Source organism: Podarcis bocagei (assembly GCF_964188305.1).
Source record: "Podarcis bocagei genome assembly, chromosome: 5".
Classification (NCBI taxonomy): Eukaryota; Metazoa; Chordata; class Lepidosauria; order Squamata; family Lacertidae; genus Podarcis; species Podarcis bocagei.
Window position 1 is genome coordinate 20,785,265 of NC_138129.1, and position 12,854 is coordinate 20,798,118.

At 47.7% G+C, this 12,854-nt stretch overlaps 1 protein-coding gene across 1 annotated transcript; it reads right to left on the minus strand.

Annotated features, from left to right (window-relative positions):
• Positions 1–1,722: 1,722 nt before the first annotated feature.
• On the minus strand, positions 1,723–6,754 carry SNAI1 (snail family transcriptional repressor 1). The gene is made up of 3 exons (XM_081195474.1): positions 6,517–6,754; positions 5,070–5,585; positions 1,723–2,990 (listed from the first exon to the last, which is right to left on the minus strand). The coding sequence occupies exons 1-3, from the start codon at positions 6,593–6,595 to the stop codon at positions 2,809–2,811; spliced, it is 777 nt and encodes a 258-aa protein (XP_081051600.1). The 5' UTR covers positions 6,596–6,754; the 3' UTR covers positions 1,723–2,808.
• Positions 6,755–12,854: the final 6,100 nt, after the last annotated feature.

Here is a 12,854-nt window from a genome sequence, read left to right on the forward strand (position 1 = left end):
AGATCACTGCCAGGTTATTTATAGTGGGAGTTGATCTTGGAAGTTGGACACCCCTGGTGTAGACAAACAGGGCATGTATTTCATTGCTTCGCTTGCAGGCTTCCCAGGGAAAGACTATGGTGGAAAGACTATGCTGGACAAGACGGACCTTGGGAATGATCCAGCCAAGCAGAGCTTCTTTTTCTAAGTCAGTGGGCAAGTGGCCAGTGGAGGTCCAGCTCGCTGCATTAAATTACAAGGCTCCGCAGAGGTGTGTTTTGAGTAGCTGCTCCGCAATTACAGGGGCCCTCATGGAAGTTCACCAAAGTAACTCCAGGATGCAATCCAAGTTATGTATTTTTTCCCAACTGAGCTGGCGTTTGATGAACTGGCTAAGCAATCCTCAAAAGTACTAATTTCATTTTTTTTTCCTTGCAGGGAGGGACACCCAGCCAAAAATTAACACTTCCTTTTACTGCACTAAGCAGAAGTGATGCTGGTGTAACTCAGAATGCTTATGGGGCCTGCTTGCTATAAAAATTTGAGGCCCGACGCTCCAGAAAGCTTCTGCTCTGGAGGGCAGGGCACAAACCAATGGATCCAAGCTTCAGGCCTCAAGTGTTATGGTTAAGATTCATTAATTGCAGGGGGTTGGACTAGATCACCCTCAGGGATCCCTTCCAACTCTACAATTCTATGTCAAGAGTTGTTAGCAAGCAACACACCCGCATACCCCACTTCCAAAAGAATCCTTCCCACTAGCGCAATTCCAAGATGTATAAATTTCACCAGGATATCATTGAAATCCTTCCACTTGTGCAACCTGCTAAAAGCTGTGAATTATTTTCCAAGGGAAGTGGCAGAGGTCCCATTGTCAGAGTGTCCAGACAAAGCACTAATATCCGGCAAAAAACGCTCATCGGGGAAAGGGATTGCATAATGCAAGTTATAGGAGGGAAAAAATATAAGGCATGGCAGCTTTTGTCTTCAGCCCGGGGGCAAGCTGGCTCCAAAAGGAAAAAAGCAAGGTAGCAAAGCTAAATCCTTGATTGGGTGACCTTGGGCCATTCAGTGTTTTTCAGCTTCACCTACCCCTCAGGGTTGTTATGAGGAAAAAATGGAGAGAGGATAACTTTGTACAGCACCTTACACTCTTTGGAAGAAAGGTGGGATACAATTGCTACAATTAATAAAGGGCAGGGGTATCAATATCTTTGGAAGAAGACCCTATGGCTATGACTTCATATAGGGAAGGCAAGGTCACCCACTGTCTGCCCTCCCTATGTTTCAGTGAAGAGGAGTTTCATAAGATGGACATTTAACCAAAGACCTGTTGTCACTTTCCTGAGCTGGACATGCAATGCCATCTTTGATGGCTCTTGTCTATTCAAATGTTAGCTTACATTAGTGCAATACCTCAAAATGACTATCAAGGAACAGTGCACAGTGGGTAGACTTTCCTGAATAAGTTGTTTACTAATGTGGCGCTCAATGTACTTGACAAGTTCTCTTGTTCCAGCCTTACTGAAATGAATAAGAAACGCATAGGAGTTTTTTCATTCATTACTTCCTAGCTGTGGATTGTTCACCCTGTTTTTATAACAGAACAAGTTAGCAGAGACTTGGGTTAGTCAAGACTAACTTGTAGGGATGTAACCACAGCTAACTTCTGCAGCGTTAAAGCATCCGATTTTACACTGGAATACAAGTCCCCAGAAAGCAGAGTAATAGCACAAGACCAGATTATAAATTAACCATTTTATTGAATATCAATAAATTGTATATAATTATATATAAAAAAAGTTTTGAATCAGTATAAAATCGTGGCACAAAAATATATAAATACCAGTGTACCTTTGAAATGTAAACATACCCTTTTCTCTTTTTTTTCTTCCTGTTGTTTATGATGTGGAAACAATGTACAAAAGAAAGATGCATTCAGGAGGCACCTGTCAATAACCATAAATAGTTCTTTTGGCACACACCTGTCAATGGGCAGCCTCTCTACACAGGCTGCTATTGTATCGCCTGACAAGTGCCTGCTATTAGTCACAGTTCTTTTGAAAAGCAGTTGTTAAAAGAAGTCATATTAACAGGTGCTTGAGTGCATAGCTGCTCTGTAAACAGGAGTCTTGTTTGAAATGGCTACCCAGTGCCTTCTATAGACATTGTTAATCTTTGAGGCATTGCAAATTATCATTGTGCTGGTGGGGGAAGCAGCTGCCTCGGAGCTAATGCAATACTGTATTACTGCATAGTTACACCTTCTTGGGAGGGTGTGTTTGGGGGGGGTATATACAACGCTTAGAGCAAAAGAGAATTGAGTGGGGGTTGTTGGGAACACTTTGCTTTCGTCCTCCTTGAGGGGCATATCAATTCAGGGTCAACAGTTAACAGCAGATTATTTTTTCTTCCCCCAACACCCCCAGAAATAATAAAAAAAATACTGTGGTCCTTCAGGCCAGCTAGGTGTAAGGCTCAATACTGGGAGATGCTGAACACTTTCTGAACAGTCCTTACACTAATAAAACATCAGAATGCTTGTTGCTTTTGCAAACCAGCCTCACTCTGCCTAAACCAAGAAGCATTCTGCCATGGCCAGGGAGTGCAGAACCAGACTTTTACAACCAAAGGGAGAGGGAGAAGTATTCTGAATGTCACTGCGAGGCCTGAAGCAGGTAGAAGACAAGTTTTGCCCTGGCAGCTGAACTCAAATGGGAAAAACTATATTCCTAGAGGCGCTAGTTACAATATATGCAATTGGCATGGAGGAGAGTCTGTAGCATTTTTCTGCTTCTTCTTTTCCTAAGATGCAAGAAGGAAGATCTCTCAGCGCGCCCCAGTGCAGCCCGTTTCTTCATGCTTGTGGAGAAGTGACATTCTGGAGAAAGTCCGGGAGCAGGTTTTGCACTGGTACTTCTTGACATCCGAGTGAGTCTGCAGGTGGGCGCGGAGGTTGGAGCGGTCAGCAAAGGCCCTGTTGCAGTGTGTGCAGGAAAACGGTTTCTCACCTATGGAGACAAAAGTAGAAGGGAACCCGTTAAACCCGAAGTTCCAAGACTGGCCCAATGCACCTGTAAGTCTAATGGTTTGAAGAAACAGGTAACAAGAAGCCAAGCTAATGTATATTTAAATGAGGTACCCAGGATCAAACAGGTAAGAAAGAGTCAACCCATTTGTAAGCAGGTTGAAGCAGAGGGAAATTAGTTCCTACCAATTTCGGTGGAATTTATTTCCATTTAAATGGCTTAAGGATCAGGAGTTAGGAGGAGAGCATCATTGGAAGCTAAGCACTTCTCAGCTCCTGACTCCAAGGGGACAAATGCTTCTCGCTCTCCCATCGGCTAGATTTTGAGCATGGATGGGACTTCAGTTTCAGTAAATTTACAAATTGATCCAGGAAGTAAGCTCTATAAACCATAGCAAGACTTAACTTTTGAGTAAACATGCAGAGCAGTGGGCATTTGCTCCAACAGGTAAGTCATTCAGAAGTCTCGTTTGACAGAATAAAAAATAATAATTCTGCATCGTGCAACATGCAAATTATCTCATCTGTTGGCTCACTGTGAGCTGTGCAAAACGCAAAGCACTAATTGCATCAGTCTGGCCGCCCTGGAAGCTTCACAGATCCAAGTATAGCTATATCCTTCCCAGAGTGGCTTCCCTGCTCTCCACTCCTTCCTTCCCTCCACCCCCCCCCCCAGGCCCTGCACCATCCGCTTCAAACTCTTCCATGCTGAAAAGACTAAACAGGATGAATTCCTGTCAGAAGTTCTTTTGGAACTAACAAACAGGCGTGCTCAATTTGGAAAAAAGCACAATTAAGTCTTTCTGGCTTCCTTCAGGCAACATCTTTAGAACCTCTAAGAGGGTGTGAAATCAGCACCAAGTAACAATTAAACTATCCGGGCAACAGGCACAAAGGCCGGCTTGGAGGGAGATGCATTGTGAATGTGATACTCCTTGGATTAAAAGCTAAAAGCGCTTCCACAGCCTGGCAGCTGTGGAGTCTGGTGTTCAGCTTGGGGCGATACAGTAACAGGTGCACCAGGGGGGAAAGCAGCATGGCTACATTAAAAGCACCTGCCTGGGCTGACCGGTCACCTCTCTCTTTCCCTCTCCCCCCTCCTTTCCAAGGTACTTCCCTCCTCCTCCAGCAGTTACTCATTAGTGGAACAATGCAAATCAACAAGGCCTGGAATGATGCATCCCAACAGCACCTTTTGTGCAGGGAAGCAAGCTTATGTCTCCTTGAAGGGGAGGATTTGTGTGCCAGAGGGAAGCCCTTTGGGATGAGAGCTGTGTTCAAATGAAGCAATTAAAAGCACTATTCTCCCCTCCACAACCCCCCTGAGCAACACCTCACTCATCCTTGGAATACAGGGAGCTAGAGAGAAGGTGGGGGTAAGGAAGGAAATGCCTCCTGCTTAAACCCCCAAGGAGAGTACTTCATTAGAGCCCATCCCCAGCCTCTGTGTTGACATTACACATGCCTGCAGCGTTGGACTGCGAGGCTCTCTGGTGCAAAGCCCTTTCCAGTCAGAAGTGCCCCTTTGTGCAAGAGTGACTCAAGGACAGTTCACATGACTGAGCAGCCTGCTGAGCCGACAGGGTGGGTGTGCATGCCAAGTTTGCGGGCACAGTAACGTGATACGGATCACTTCCTCCCCGCCACGGGCCCAGAGCACAGTGCACACTGCACTGTGCCAGGATGAGCCACATGGAAAGAAAAGGAAAGGGAGGAGGGATTGGGGTACATGCTGGACTAATCAGATAATTGCTTCACTGTGTGGAGTTGGAATAAAAGCAACCAACAATCTCCTATGAACAGGAGCCCCCAATGCGCAAATCTGCTCTCGTGCATTGTTTGCAAATAGGGAACTGAATTTGGGAGGGATTGCAGGTTGATTTTGCTCAGAAATGTTGGTTAGCAAGTAATTTTTTTCAGAGAGAGAGAATCCCTTATCTCCTAGATAAACTGCATGCAGTGTTGACTTGAATCAGGTTGGAAGCAATGGGGAGAGAAGGAGGGGGGCTGGGGTGAGAGAAGAGATAAGAGTGACCAGAAACAAACAGAAGAATGGCTTTACCGGTGTGCGTTCTGATGTGGCCCTGCAGGAGCCAAGGCCTGGAGAAGGCTTTGCCGCAAATTTTACACACGCAGGGCAGGGTATGGCTTCGGATGTGCATCTTGAGAGCTCCCAGGCTCACGTACTCCTTCTCACAGTTTTTGCAGCTGAAAGATTTCCTGGCTTGGGAGTCGCAGTGCAATTGTCTGTGCTTGGAAAGGCCTGCAAAGGTGGAGTAGGACTTGTTGCATTGGCTGCAGTGGAATTTCTCTGCTTCGGTGGCAGAAGAAGCTGGGCTGGGCGGGTCAGAGGTTGTCTTGCCATCCTCCTCTTCGCTGGAGGTCAGGTCCAGAGGTTTGGAACCAGGGCTGGGTGGAGAAGTGGAACTTTTCTTGTACTCCGGCTCAGAGGTGAAGAAATTGGAAAGCAGCCCTGTGTCCCATACAAGTGGAGGGTAGTAGGAACCAGCACTCAGCAGATCAGGCTGGGGGATGACAGAGATGGGGTACTTCTCATAAAAACACGGTGAGACGATCACTGCAAAGAGATTTTTTTAAAAGCCAATGGTTATAAAGCGAGCATGCAGCACTGGAGACAAGTTAGGCAGGTGCTGGATCCTTCCTCACCCTCCATGAATCAGAACTGTAGAGTTGGAAGGGACCCTGAGGATCATCTACTAGTCCTGGGTCCCACACCGGGATCGAAACTGTAACCTTGCCGCTATGAGCACCACACTCTAGCCAACTGAGCTATTTGATGGCTTAGCTCTCCCAGCGCCACCTGTTTCCCAGTACTTGGAAAACAAAACCAACTTTCTTCAAGGTATAGGACAGCGTCACAACTAGGTTACTCACACAGCATGACTCAGAAGCAAGCCGTAAACTCAAGTAGCCTAGGGAGCACCAGCATCACTAGGTTTGCACCAGGGCTAGGGCAGCTGTGGCCTCCAGTGGTTGTTGAGACTCCCATCAACCCCAGCCACCATAACTTTATACTCAGGGGCGATGGGAGCTGTAGTCCAGCAAGTCCTCCCTCCCCGGTCTAGAACTTAACCGTGGAGACTAAACAAGTCTCCACACCGTGTCCAACGGGACTGACTCCCAGCCAACTGCAGAAAGTTACCGCCAAACCTTGGAGACGTGAAAGAGCCGAAACACCAGTTAAGATCTCCCTGCCATAGCAGCGGATCCAGCGCTCATCTGCCCCCAACAGATATACCGCTTAAGTTTTAGCGATCGACCCATCCATGCTTAACCCTGAAGCAACCGGGGAACCCACCGAGAGCTCGGATGACCCGAGGCTCACGCCCTCTCCGTGCGTCCACGTGCGCTCGCCCGCCCTGGGCGCACCAAATTGCGCCTGGCAGTCGTCCCCCCCCCCGCCCACCCCCCAAACTGGCTCAGCGCTCAGCGCCGCCATCTCTCCTCCTTCTGGTCCATCCCTTCCCCACCCGGTGCAGCGCGCCTACCAGTCTGGCTTTCCAGTTCGCTGTAATTGGGCTTCTTGCTGGCCGAGAAATGCTTCTTCACCAGGAAAGAGCGCGGCATCTTGCTGGGGAGTCTGGCGGCGCCGAGGCGGCTCCAATCCAAGCACTGCGGAGGTCGGGAGTGGCGATGCCCTCGGCGCGTTTCTAAAGGAAGACTGCAAAAGAAACTAAACCTCGACGCGACCAGTCGGCGTGCTGCGAGCTAAGCGGCCAAAGCGCCAGCGCCACCGGCTAAATACGGGCTGGGCGGCAGGGGGCGAGGCGGATCCGCCCCCCGGTGTCACTTGGCAGCCAATGGGCAGAGGCAGGGAGGGGTCCGGAGGCTCGGCTTTTTCTAGCAGGTGCTCCCCGAGCGAAGCGCACTGGCTAGGATCGGGGTCCGTCGGAGCCGCGGGACGCTTGAGGCGGAGAGAAGCTGGCAAAAAGGGGCTGATCCAGCCAGGGTGTGGGTTTGGCTCATGAAAGCGAGGGAAGAAAAGAGACACCCGGGGAATTGTAGGGGTGACAAGATAGGCCGGTGTGGCGCAAGCTTTCATGGCCGTCGGGGTTGCTTTTGCGGGGGGAAGAAATAAACACCACTGATTTCACTGAGACCTATAGTTAAGTAATAAGCGTGCCTGGTATTTGCAGCATTGGCTACACCCGTTTATTCCGAAGAACATCCAACCTAACAGCGCTTTCAGCCGGAGACCCACGGAACTTAAAGAGAACTTACTTCTGAGTAGGCGCGGTTCGGATGCAGCTGTTAGGGCGCTGCCTGTGCTAACCCTACCCAGGGGCTGTGCGTCAACAGTTTGCAGTTTTTCCTCCTTTGGGTAGTGTGTGATGGGGGCCGGGGGGTTGCTCAGAATATTCCGACAGTCTCTGGGGGTTGCAAGGAGCAAAGGGGTGGCGCCCCCGGAGAGAGGCGTGCAAGCTGCAACTGCCTTTCCCCCTTCGTCTAATCCAAACCAAGGGCAATGAGGGGTGGCCTTGGCTACGGGTGAAGACGGGGAGATGTGAGAAACGCGCATCGTCCGCAGACTTGCTTGGCAACCATATTCACTGAGGGAGATCCGTCCGGGTGTGCGCGCGTAGATTCCCCTCCCCACCGTCCCAATAACCCCGTTTTTTCATCCAGCGCTGCCTGCTTCTGCCTATGGGCATCCGCGCCCGCTCCGCGCACTCCCTTGCAGTGATTTGGAGCCACGTGTTCCCGGCTTCCAGTTCCGGGCAGGCCCGCACGCGTCTGCCGCTTGCCACCTGCCTTCCCCTTCGCTCCGTCCGCATTCCAGAGCCTGTGCAGAGAGGCTCTTGGCTGAGGTGGGGAGGCGAGAGCTATGGCCTGGCTCCTTCGACCTGTCCCCTCTTCCCCGGTCCAGAGCTTGCCTTTCCCTCCCACCGACAACTCTCAAGAGCCGTGTAGCTGCGTGGGTAGATCAGGACAGCCCTTTAAGCCAAGACAGAGCAGGAGAGAAGCGGGTGGCAAAGAAAATGCTGTTTCCTTTCCTGGCACCACGCCCGCCAAAATAACGCATCACTTTTTGCCCGGTACTGTATATAAAATCTCTGCGCACAGCTTCACACAGTTCCCCGGAAGAACTTCTATACTGCCAGCTTCTGATCAAGACAAATACTGAGGGTCTCGGTTTGGCTGGAACGTTTGACTTTGGACTTCACAGCCTCTGGTTATTTTAGGGTGGGATTCACATACGTACAGGCAAATTCAGGTTGTTCACCTAAAGTTTATTTAGTGCTTTTGCGCGACAAACAACCGGCCTCCCCCCCCCCACGCCGTCAGGGCTCTTTGGTTGCTTCTAATCAACCTGCTTTCAGAGCATGCCTTCTGATTTGTTTGCACAAAAGAGCTCCAGAAAACCTGCTTATTGAGCAACTGTTCTGATTAGTTTTCAAGGAGGTTTCTTGAAGTTTGCTATTTAATGAGTTTCAATTCAGATTTATTTATTTTTTTGCAGCGAGGTTAGATGATGTTACACCAATGCAAGTGCTAGTTCACACTTTCGAATGTACATTTTTATTACTTAGAAAAGGTTTGATATTTAGGGAGAAACAGCTTTGTTGCACAAGACCTCCCAATCAACTATAATTGTGCAACCTGAGCCAGGAAGTCAGTGTGATCAAATTCAGCTGAAAATGGTGACATCTTGGAAGTGCCCAAAGCTTGGGGGGGGGGGAGGTGTTATAGGACACCGGCTGACTTTTGAATACTCATTTTGATTTGTGTGCAGGGAGGTTACATTATAGTGCATCAGTAAATTCCTAATCCACACTTCTGAGGGCATCTTAGCTCTGGAACCTGCAATTTGCCAGTGAAACTTCCCTGCAAAATAGCAATAGTCTGGTAGCACCTTCTATGATAAGGGAAGTGACAGGGAGATGCACAAAAGTTTTTGCCCGTTTGATACAGCAGCGTGCAGCCTCCCTGCAAACAAATAAGGATAAATGCTCAATAAACGGACACCTGGGAAAAACCTTTATTTACTATCAAAAGGGACTGTTCATTTATTGAAACAACTCAGCACTAACTGTAAAAGATGTGCCAATGACATTTATGAAGCAGGGAACTTTTGGTTGCTTTCTGTAGTTCTTCCTCATTCTACTAGGACACCAGTGCCCTCTCCAGGAATCTCAGGAAATGCATCCTTTCATCAAAGCCCAAGTAAATGGTCACATCGACACACTGCATTTACTGTACTATAATAACACTTTAACAGCCATGGCTCCCCCCTTCAAAGAATCCTGGGAACTGTGGTGTGCTAAGGGTGCTGAGAGTTGTTAGGAGAGCCTTGGTGCCCTCACGCAGCTACAATGCTTAGAGTGGTTTAACAGTGAATCCCTCTTCCCAGGAAACCCTCTTCTCTGAACTGCCCACTGACTGCAGAGGAAACTGCAAGTTGGTTGCAACATCGCAATTCATGCCTTTGAGAGTTCGGGTAACTTGTCCAGGCAAGGCATTCTCAGTGGCACCCAACCCCCCTACATAGCATTTTTATGTTTTCAATGGAATGAAAAAGATGGTTCAGTTATTTGAGAAATAGACTTGTCTTGGAGCTTGAAAAGTATACAGTTAGTAATTTCAGTGAGTCTGCTCTTTGTATGACCTAGTTTGTGGTGACCCTTTGTGGTTTAAGCAAGGCATGGGCCTATTAAAATGCTTCTATTGCAGGAGCTAACATAGGTTTCACTAGCTTGGTTTAGAAAGCAGTTAGCGTAAACAAAACAAAAAAAAAAACCTCTAATGCATTTTTCTAGCAGACAAGTTCTGAGAGCTTTATCAAAACCCAGTTACACTTCTATATCCCATCTAGAAAAAGTTCCTTTGAATCATTCAAGAGACGCAAAATGTAGGTCAGCCAACCACTTATTTCTGAGTTACAGTGGTACCTCGGGTTACATACGCTTCAGGTTACAGACTCCACTTACCCATAAATAGTGCTTCAGGTTAAGAACTTTGCTTCAGGATGAGAACAGAAATCGTGCTCCAGTGGCACGGTGGCAGCGGGAGGCCCCATTAGCTAAAGTGGTGCTTCAGGTTAAGAACAGTTTCAGGTTAAGAACGGACCTCCGGAACGAATTAAGTACTTAACCTGAGATACCACTGTAGTTAATAACTAATCAATTAAATACACCTGTATTATCAAGTGTTCTGTTCTGGGTACTATTTGCTGGGAACCACAGGTAAGGAGAGCCCTGTTGCACTTGAGTCCAGCTTGCAGTCTTCTGATTTATTTATTTCAGTTTATTAACTGCCCTTCACACAAAGGTCCCTGGGTGGGTTACAGCAACAGAAAACACAGTATTAAAAGCAGATTAAAGCAAATTCCAATCACAACTAGAGAGGGTCCTAAAATACAGACAAGTGTATCTCAAGGGTCAAAATCCAGGGTAAAGAGCTGGATCTTCCGTATACATTGAAAGAGCTGCAAGGGAAATGCCAACTGCATTTCAATGGGGAGGGAATTCCACAACCTGGGGACTGCCACAGATAATGACTGGGTATCTCTCTCTCACTCACACACCTGAACCTCTGAAAATAGTGGAACCCAGCAAGAGGGACCCCTTCTGTTGATCTTAACACCCAGTAAGTCCGTATGAAAGGAGACTGTCTTTCCAATAGTTAGACCCCAAGTTGTTTAGGGCTTGAAACACCTTGAATTGGTCCTGAAAACCAACTGACAACCAGTGCAGCTGTTATAAAATGGATTGTATCATATACATTCTATGGGGAGCCCCAGCCAATAATCTGGCTGCCAAGTTCTGGACCAGTTGAAGTTTCTGAGTCATCTTCAAGAGCTCTCCCTTGTAGAGTGCATTGCAACAATCCAATTTGGAGTTGCCCATCCAGTCTAGCATTCAGTTCCAGCAACAGTGGCCGACCAGATGCCCTGGGAAACCTGCAAGTCAGACGTGGTTGCGACAGAATTCTGCCCACCTGCGATTCCCAGCAACTGGTATTCAGAGGCATGAGGGAGAACATAGCCCTCCTGGCTAGTAGCCGCTGATAAGAGAGAATAAGGCAATGTCATCGGGATGGTAGCTTCTATTGTGCTAAAGTGTCCCAGAAATGAATACAATTAGCTGCAGTTAAAGGAGGTACACACTGGGCGGACAATGACAAGTGGTCGTAAAATGAGATAACTGTTGACTCAAAGGCTAAAGTTTGTTGGCTTGCTCTGAGCTGTTTAAACCTAAGTGCAGATATTTATAGGACGGAGAGGGTGTTGGAAGCGGGCTCTAATTTAGCTTGGCAAGGAAGGTGTATACCCTTTTGATATATCGCTGTAACACCAAAGCTGGAGGCTAGTCCTTAAATGTGAATAAGACACACCGTGATATTCGATGGGTAAAATTAGCATTTGGGGATGCCTACAGGTGTGTGCATGTATATGTGGGACGTAATCTTGTGCAAGCAAGAAGCTCAGGTGACCTGCTCACCTTGATCAGGTGATTAAGGAAATTTTGGGTAGGGATGGAGATAACTTCATTGTAAAGAAACCTGTTTGGTGATGACGTTAGCCTCAGCAGAATCATGTGCCCTGAAGTGAATTGACCACCTGTAATCCAATCAACCTTGGACTAATCCCAGTAACAAAAAGAATGGGGAATAAAACTGTAGTCCACTTGTGCTAAGCTTGCACAACTGTGATCTCCTTGGAGGAAAAAGAAGATATAAATTAGCAGGTGATCACTACATCACTAGACTTCCAGGGCCAAGTTAAGACATATCTGTTCTTTCAGGCCTTTGGTGATGTTTGACTAAATTGTCCAAAGTTCAGTCCTTTTTTCTGGGGGGCCACAGGGGTACACATACCCCTAAACATTTTGTGAATCTAAGTTTGGCCTCATTGAGGGGCAGTATTTCAATATGAGTAGGAAAATGAGAGTCCCCCTAAACATTTTTTAAGGAAAAAAAGCACTGCCAAAGTTGCTATGGATTTCCTGCTGCACTTGTTTATAATTATAATGATTTGCTGTTTTAAAATTACTGTAGTTGTTTTGCTGTAGGTTTTATAATTTTATTCAACATTTTATAAACTACTCTGGGACCATCAATGGATGAATAGCAATTTCGCAGTTCAATAAACAAACAATCGGGCTCTCTCTTTGTTTCTAGGTGTTATTTAAAGTGCTGTTCGGACCACCTTCTCCTATATGAGCCTGCCTGCATATTATAACTTGACATCATCCGCAGTGTCCTCCTGTCCGTATGCTTGGAAGAAATGATGGAGCTTTGGAGTCCCTCCACACGCAAGCTTTGCAACTCCTTAGGGAGGCTCCTTTCATTCTCCTCCTACTGGCCTTGCACTACAGCAGCAAGACAGAGGTAGCCACGATGATGCTCTTCAGGTGTTGAACTATAACTCTTAGCATCTCTGCCCATAGGCAATGTTTTGGGGGGTTAAAGGAAGTTGGAGTTAGGAACACAGGAAGTTGCCTTATTCTGGATCAAATCATTGGTCCATTTAGCTCAATATTGTCTACACTAGCAACAGCTCTCCAGGGCTTCAGGCAGGTGTGTCTCTGGAGATGCCAGGGATCGAACTTTCTGCATGCAGAGCAGATGTTCTACAACATGGAGGGCACCATGTTGGCTTTCTCTGGCCCCTGGCTTCCAGAGCAGGAGTGGCTCTCCATATGTTGTTTGTCTCCCATCATTCCCCCTCCAGCATGGCCAGAGGTTAGGAGCATAGGCGCCGACTCCATGGGGCTTGAGGGGGCTCGAGCCCCCTCAAAAAAATTTTTGGGGGGGGCTCAGCCCCCCTAATAATCTCGGGCGGGCGCCCTTCCAGCAGAGCGCCGCCGCCGTCCCCCGCCTCCTC

Excerpts from the sequence above, each read along its gene's own strand:
- SNAI1 (XM_081195474.1), bottom strand. The coding sequence starts at position 6,595 with ATGCCGCGCTCTTTCCTGGTGAAGAAGCATTTCTCGGCCAGCAAGAAG. Across the intron at positions 5,586-6,516 it reads CGAACTGGAAAGCCAGACTG|TGATCGTCTCACCGTGTTTT; the intron begins GTAGGCGCGCTG and ends ATCTCTTTGCAG. Across the intron at positions 2,991-5,069 it reads CCACATCAGAACGCACACCG|GTGAGAAACCGTTTTCCTGC; the intron begins GTAAAGCCATTC and ends TTGTCTCCATAG.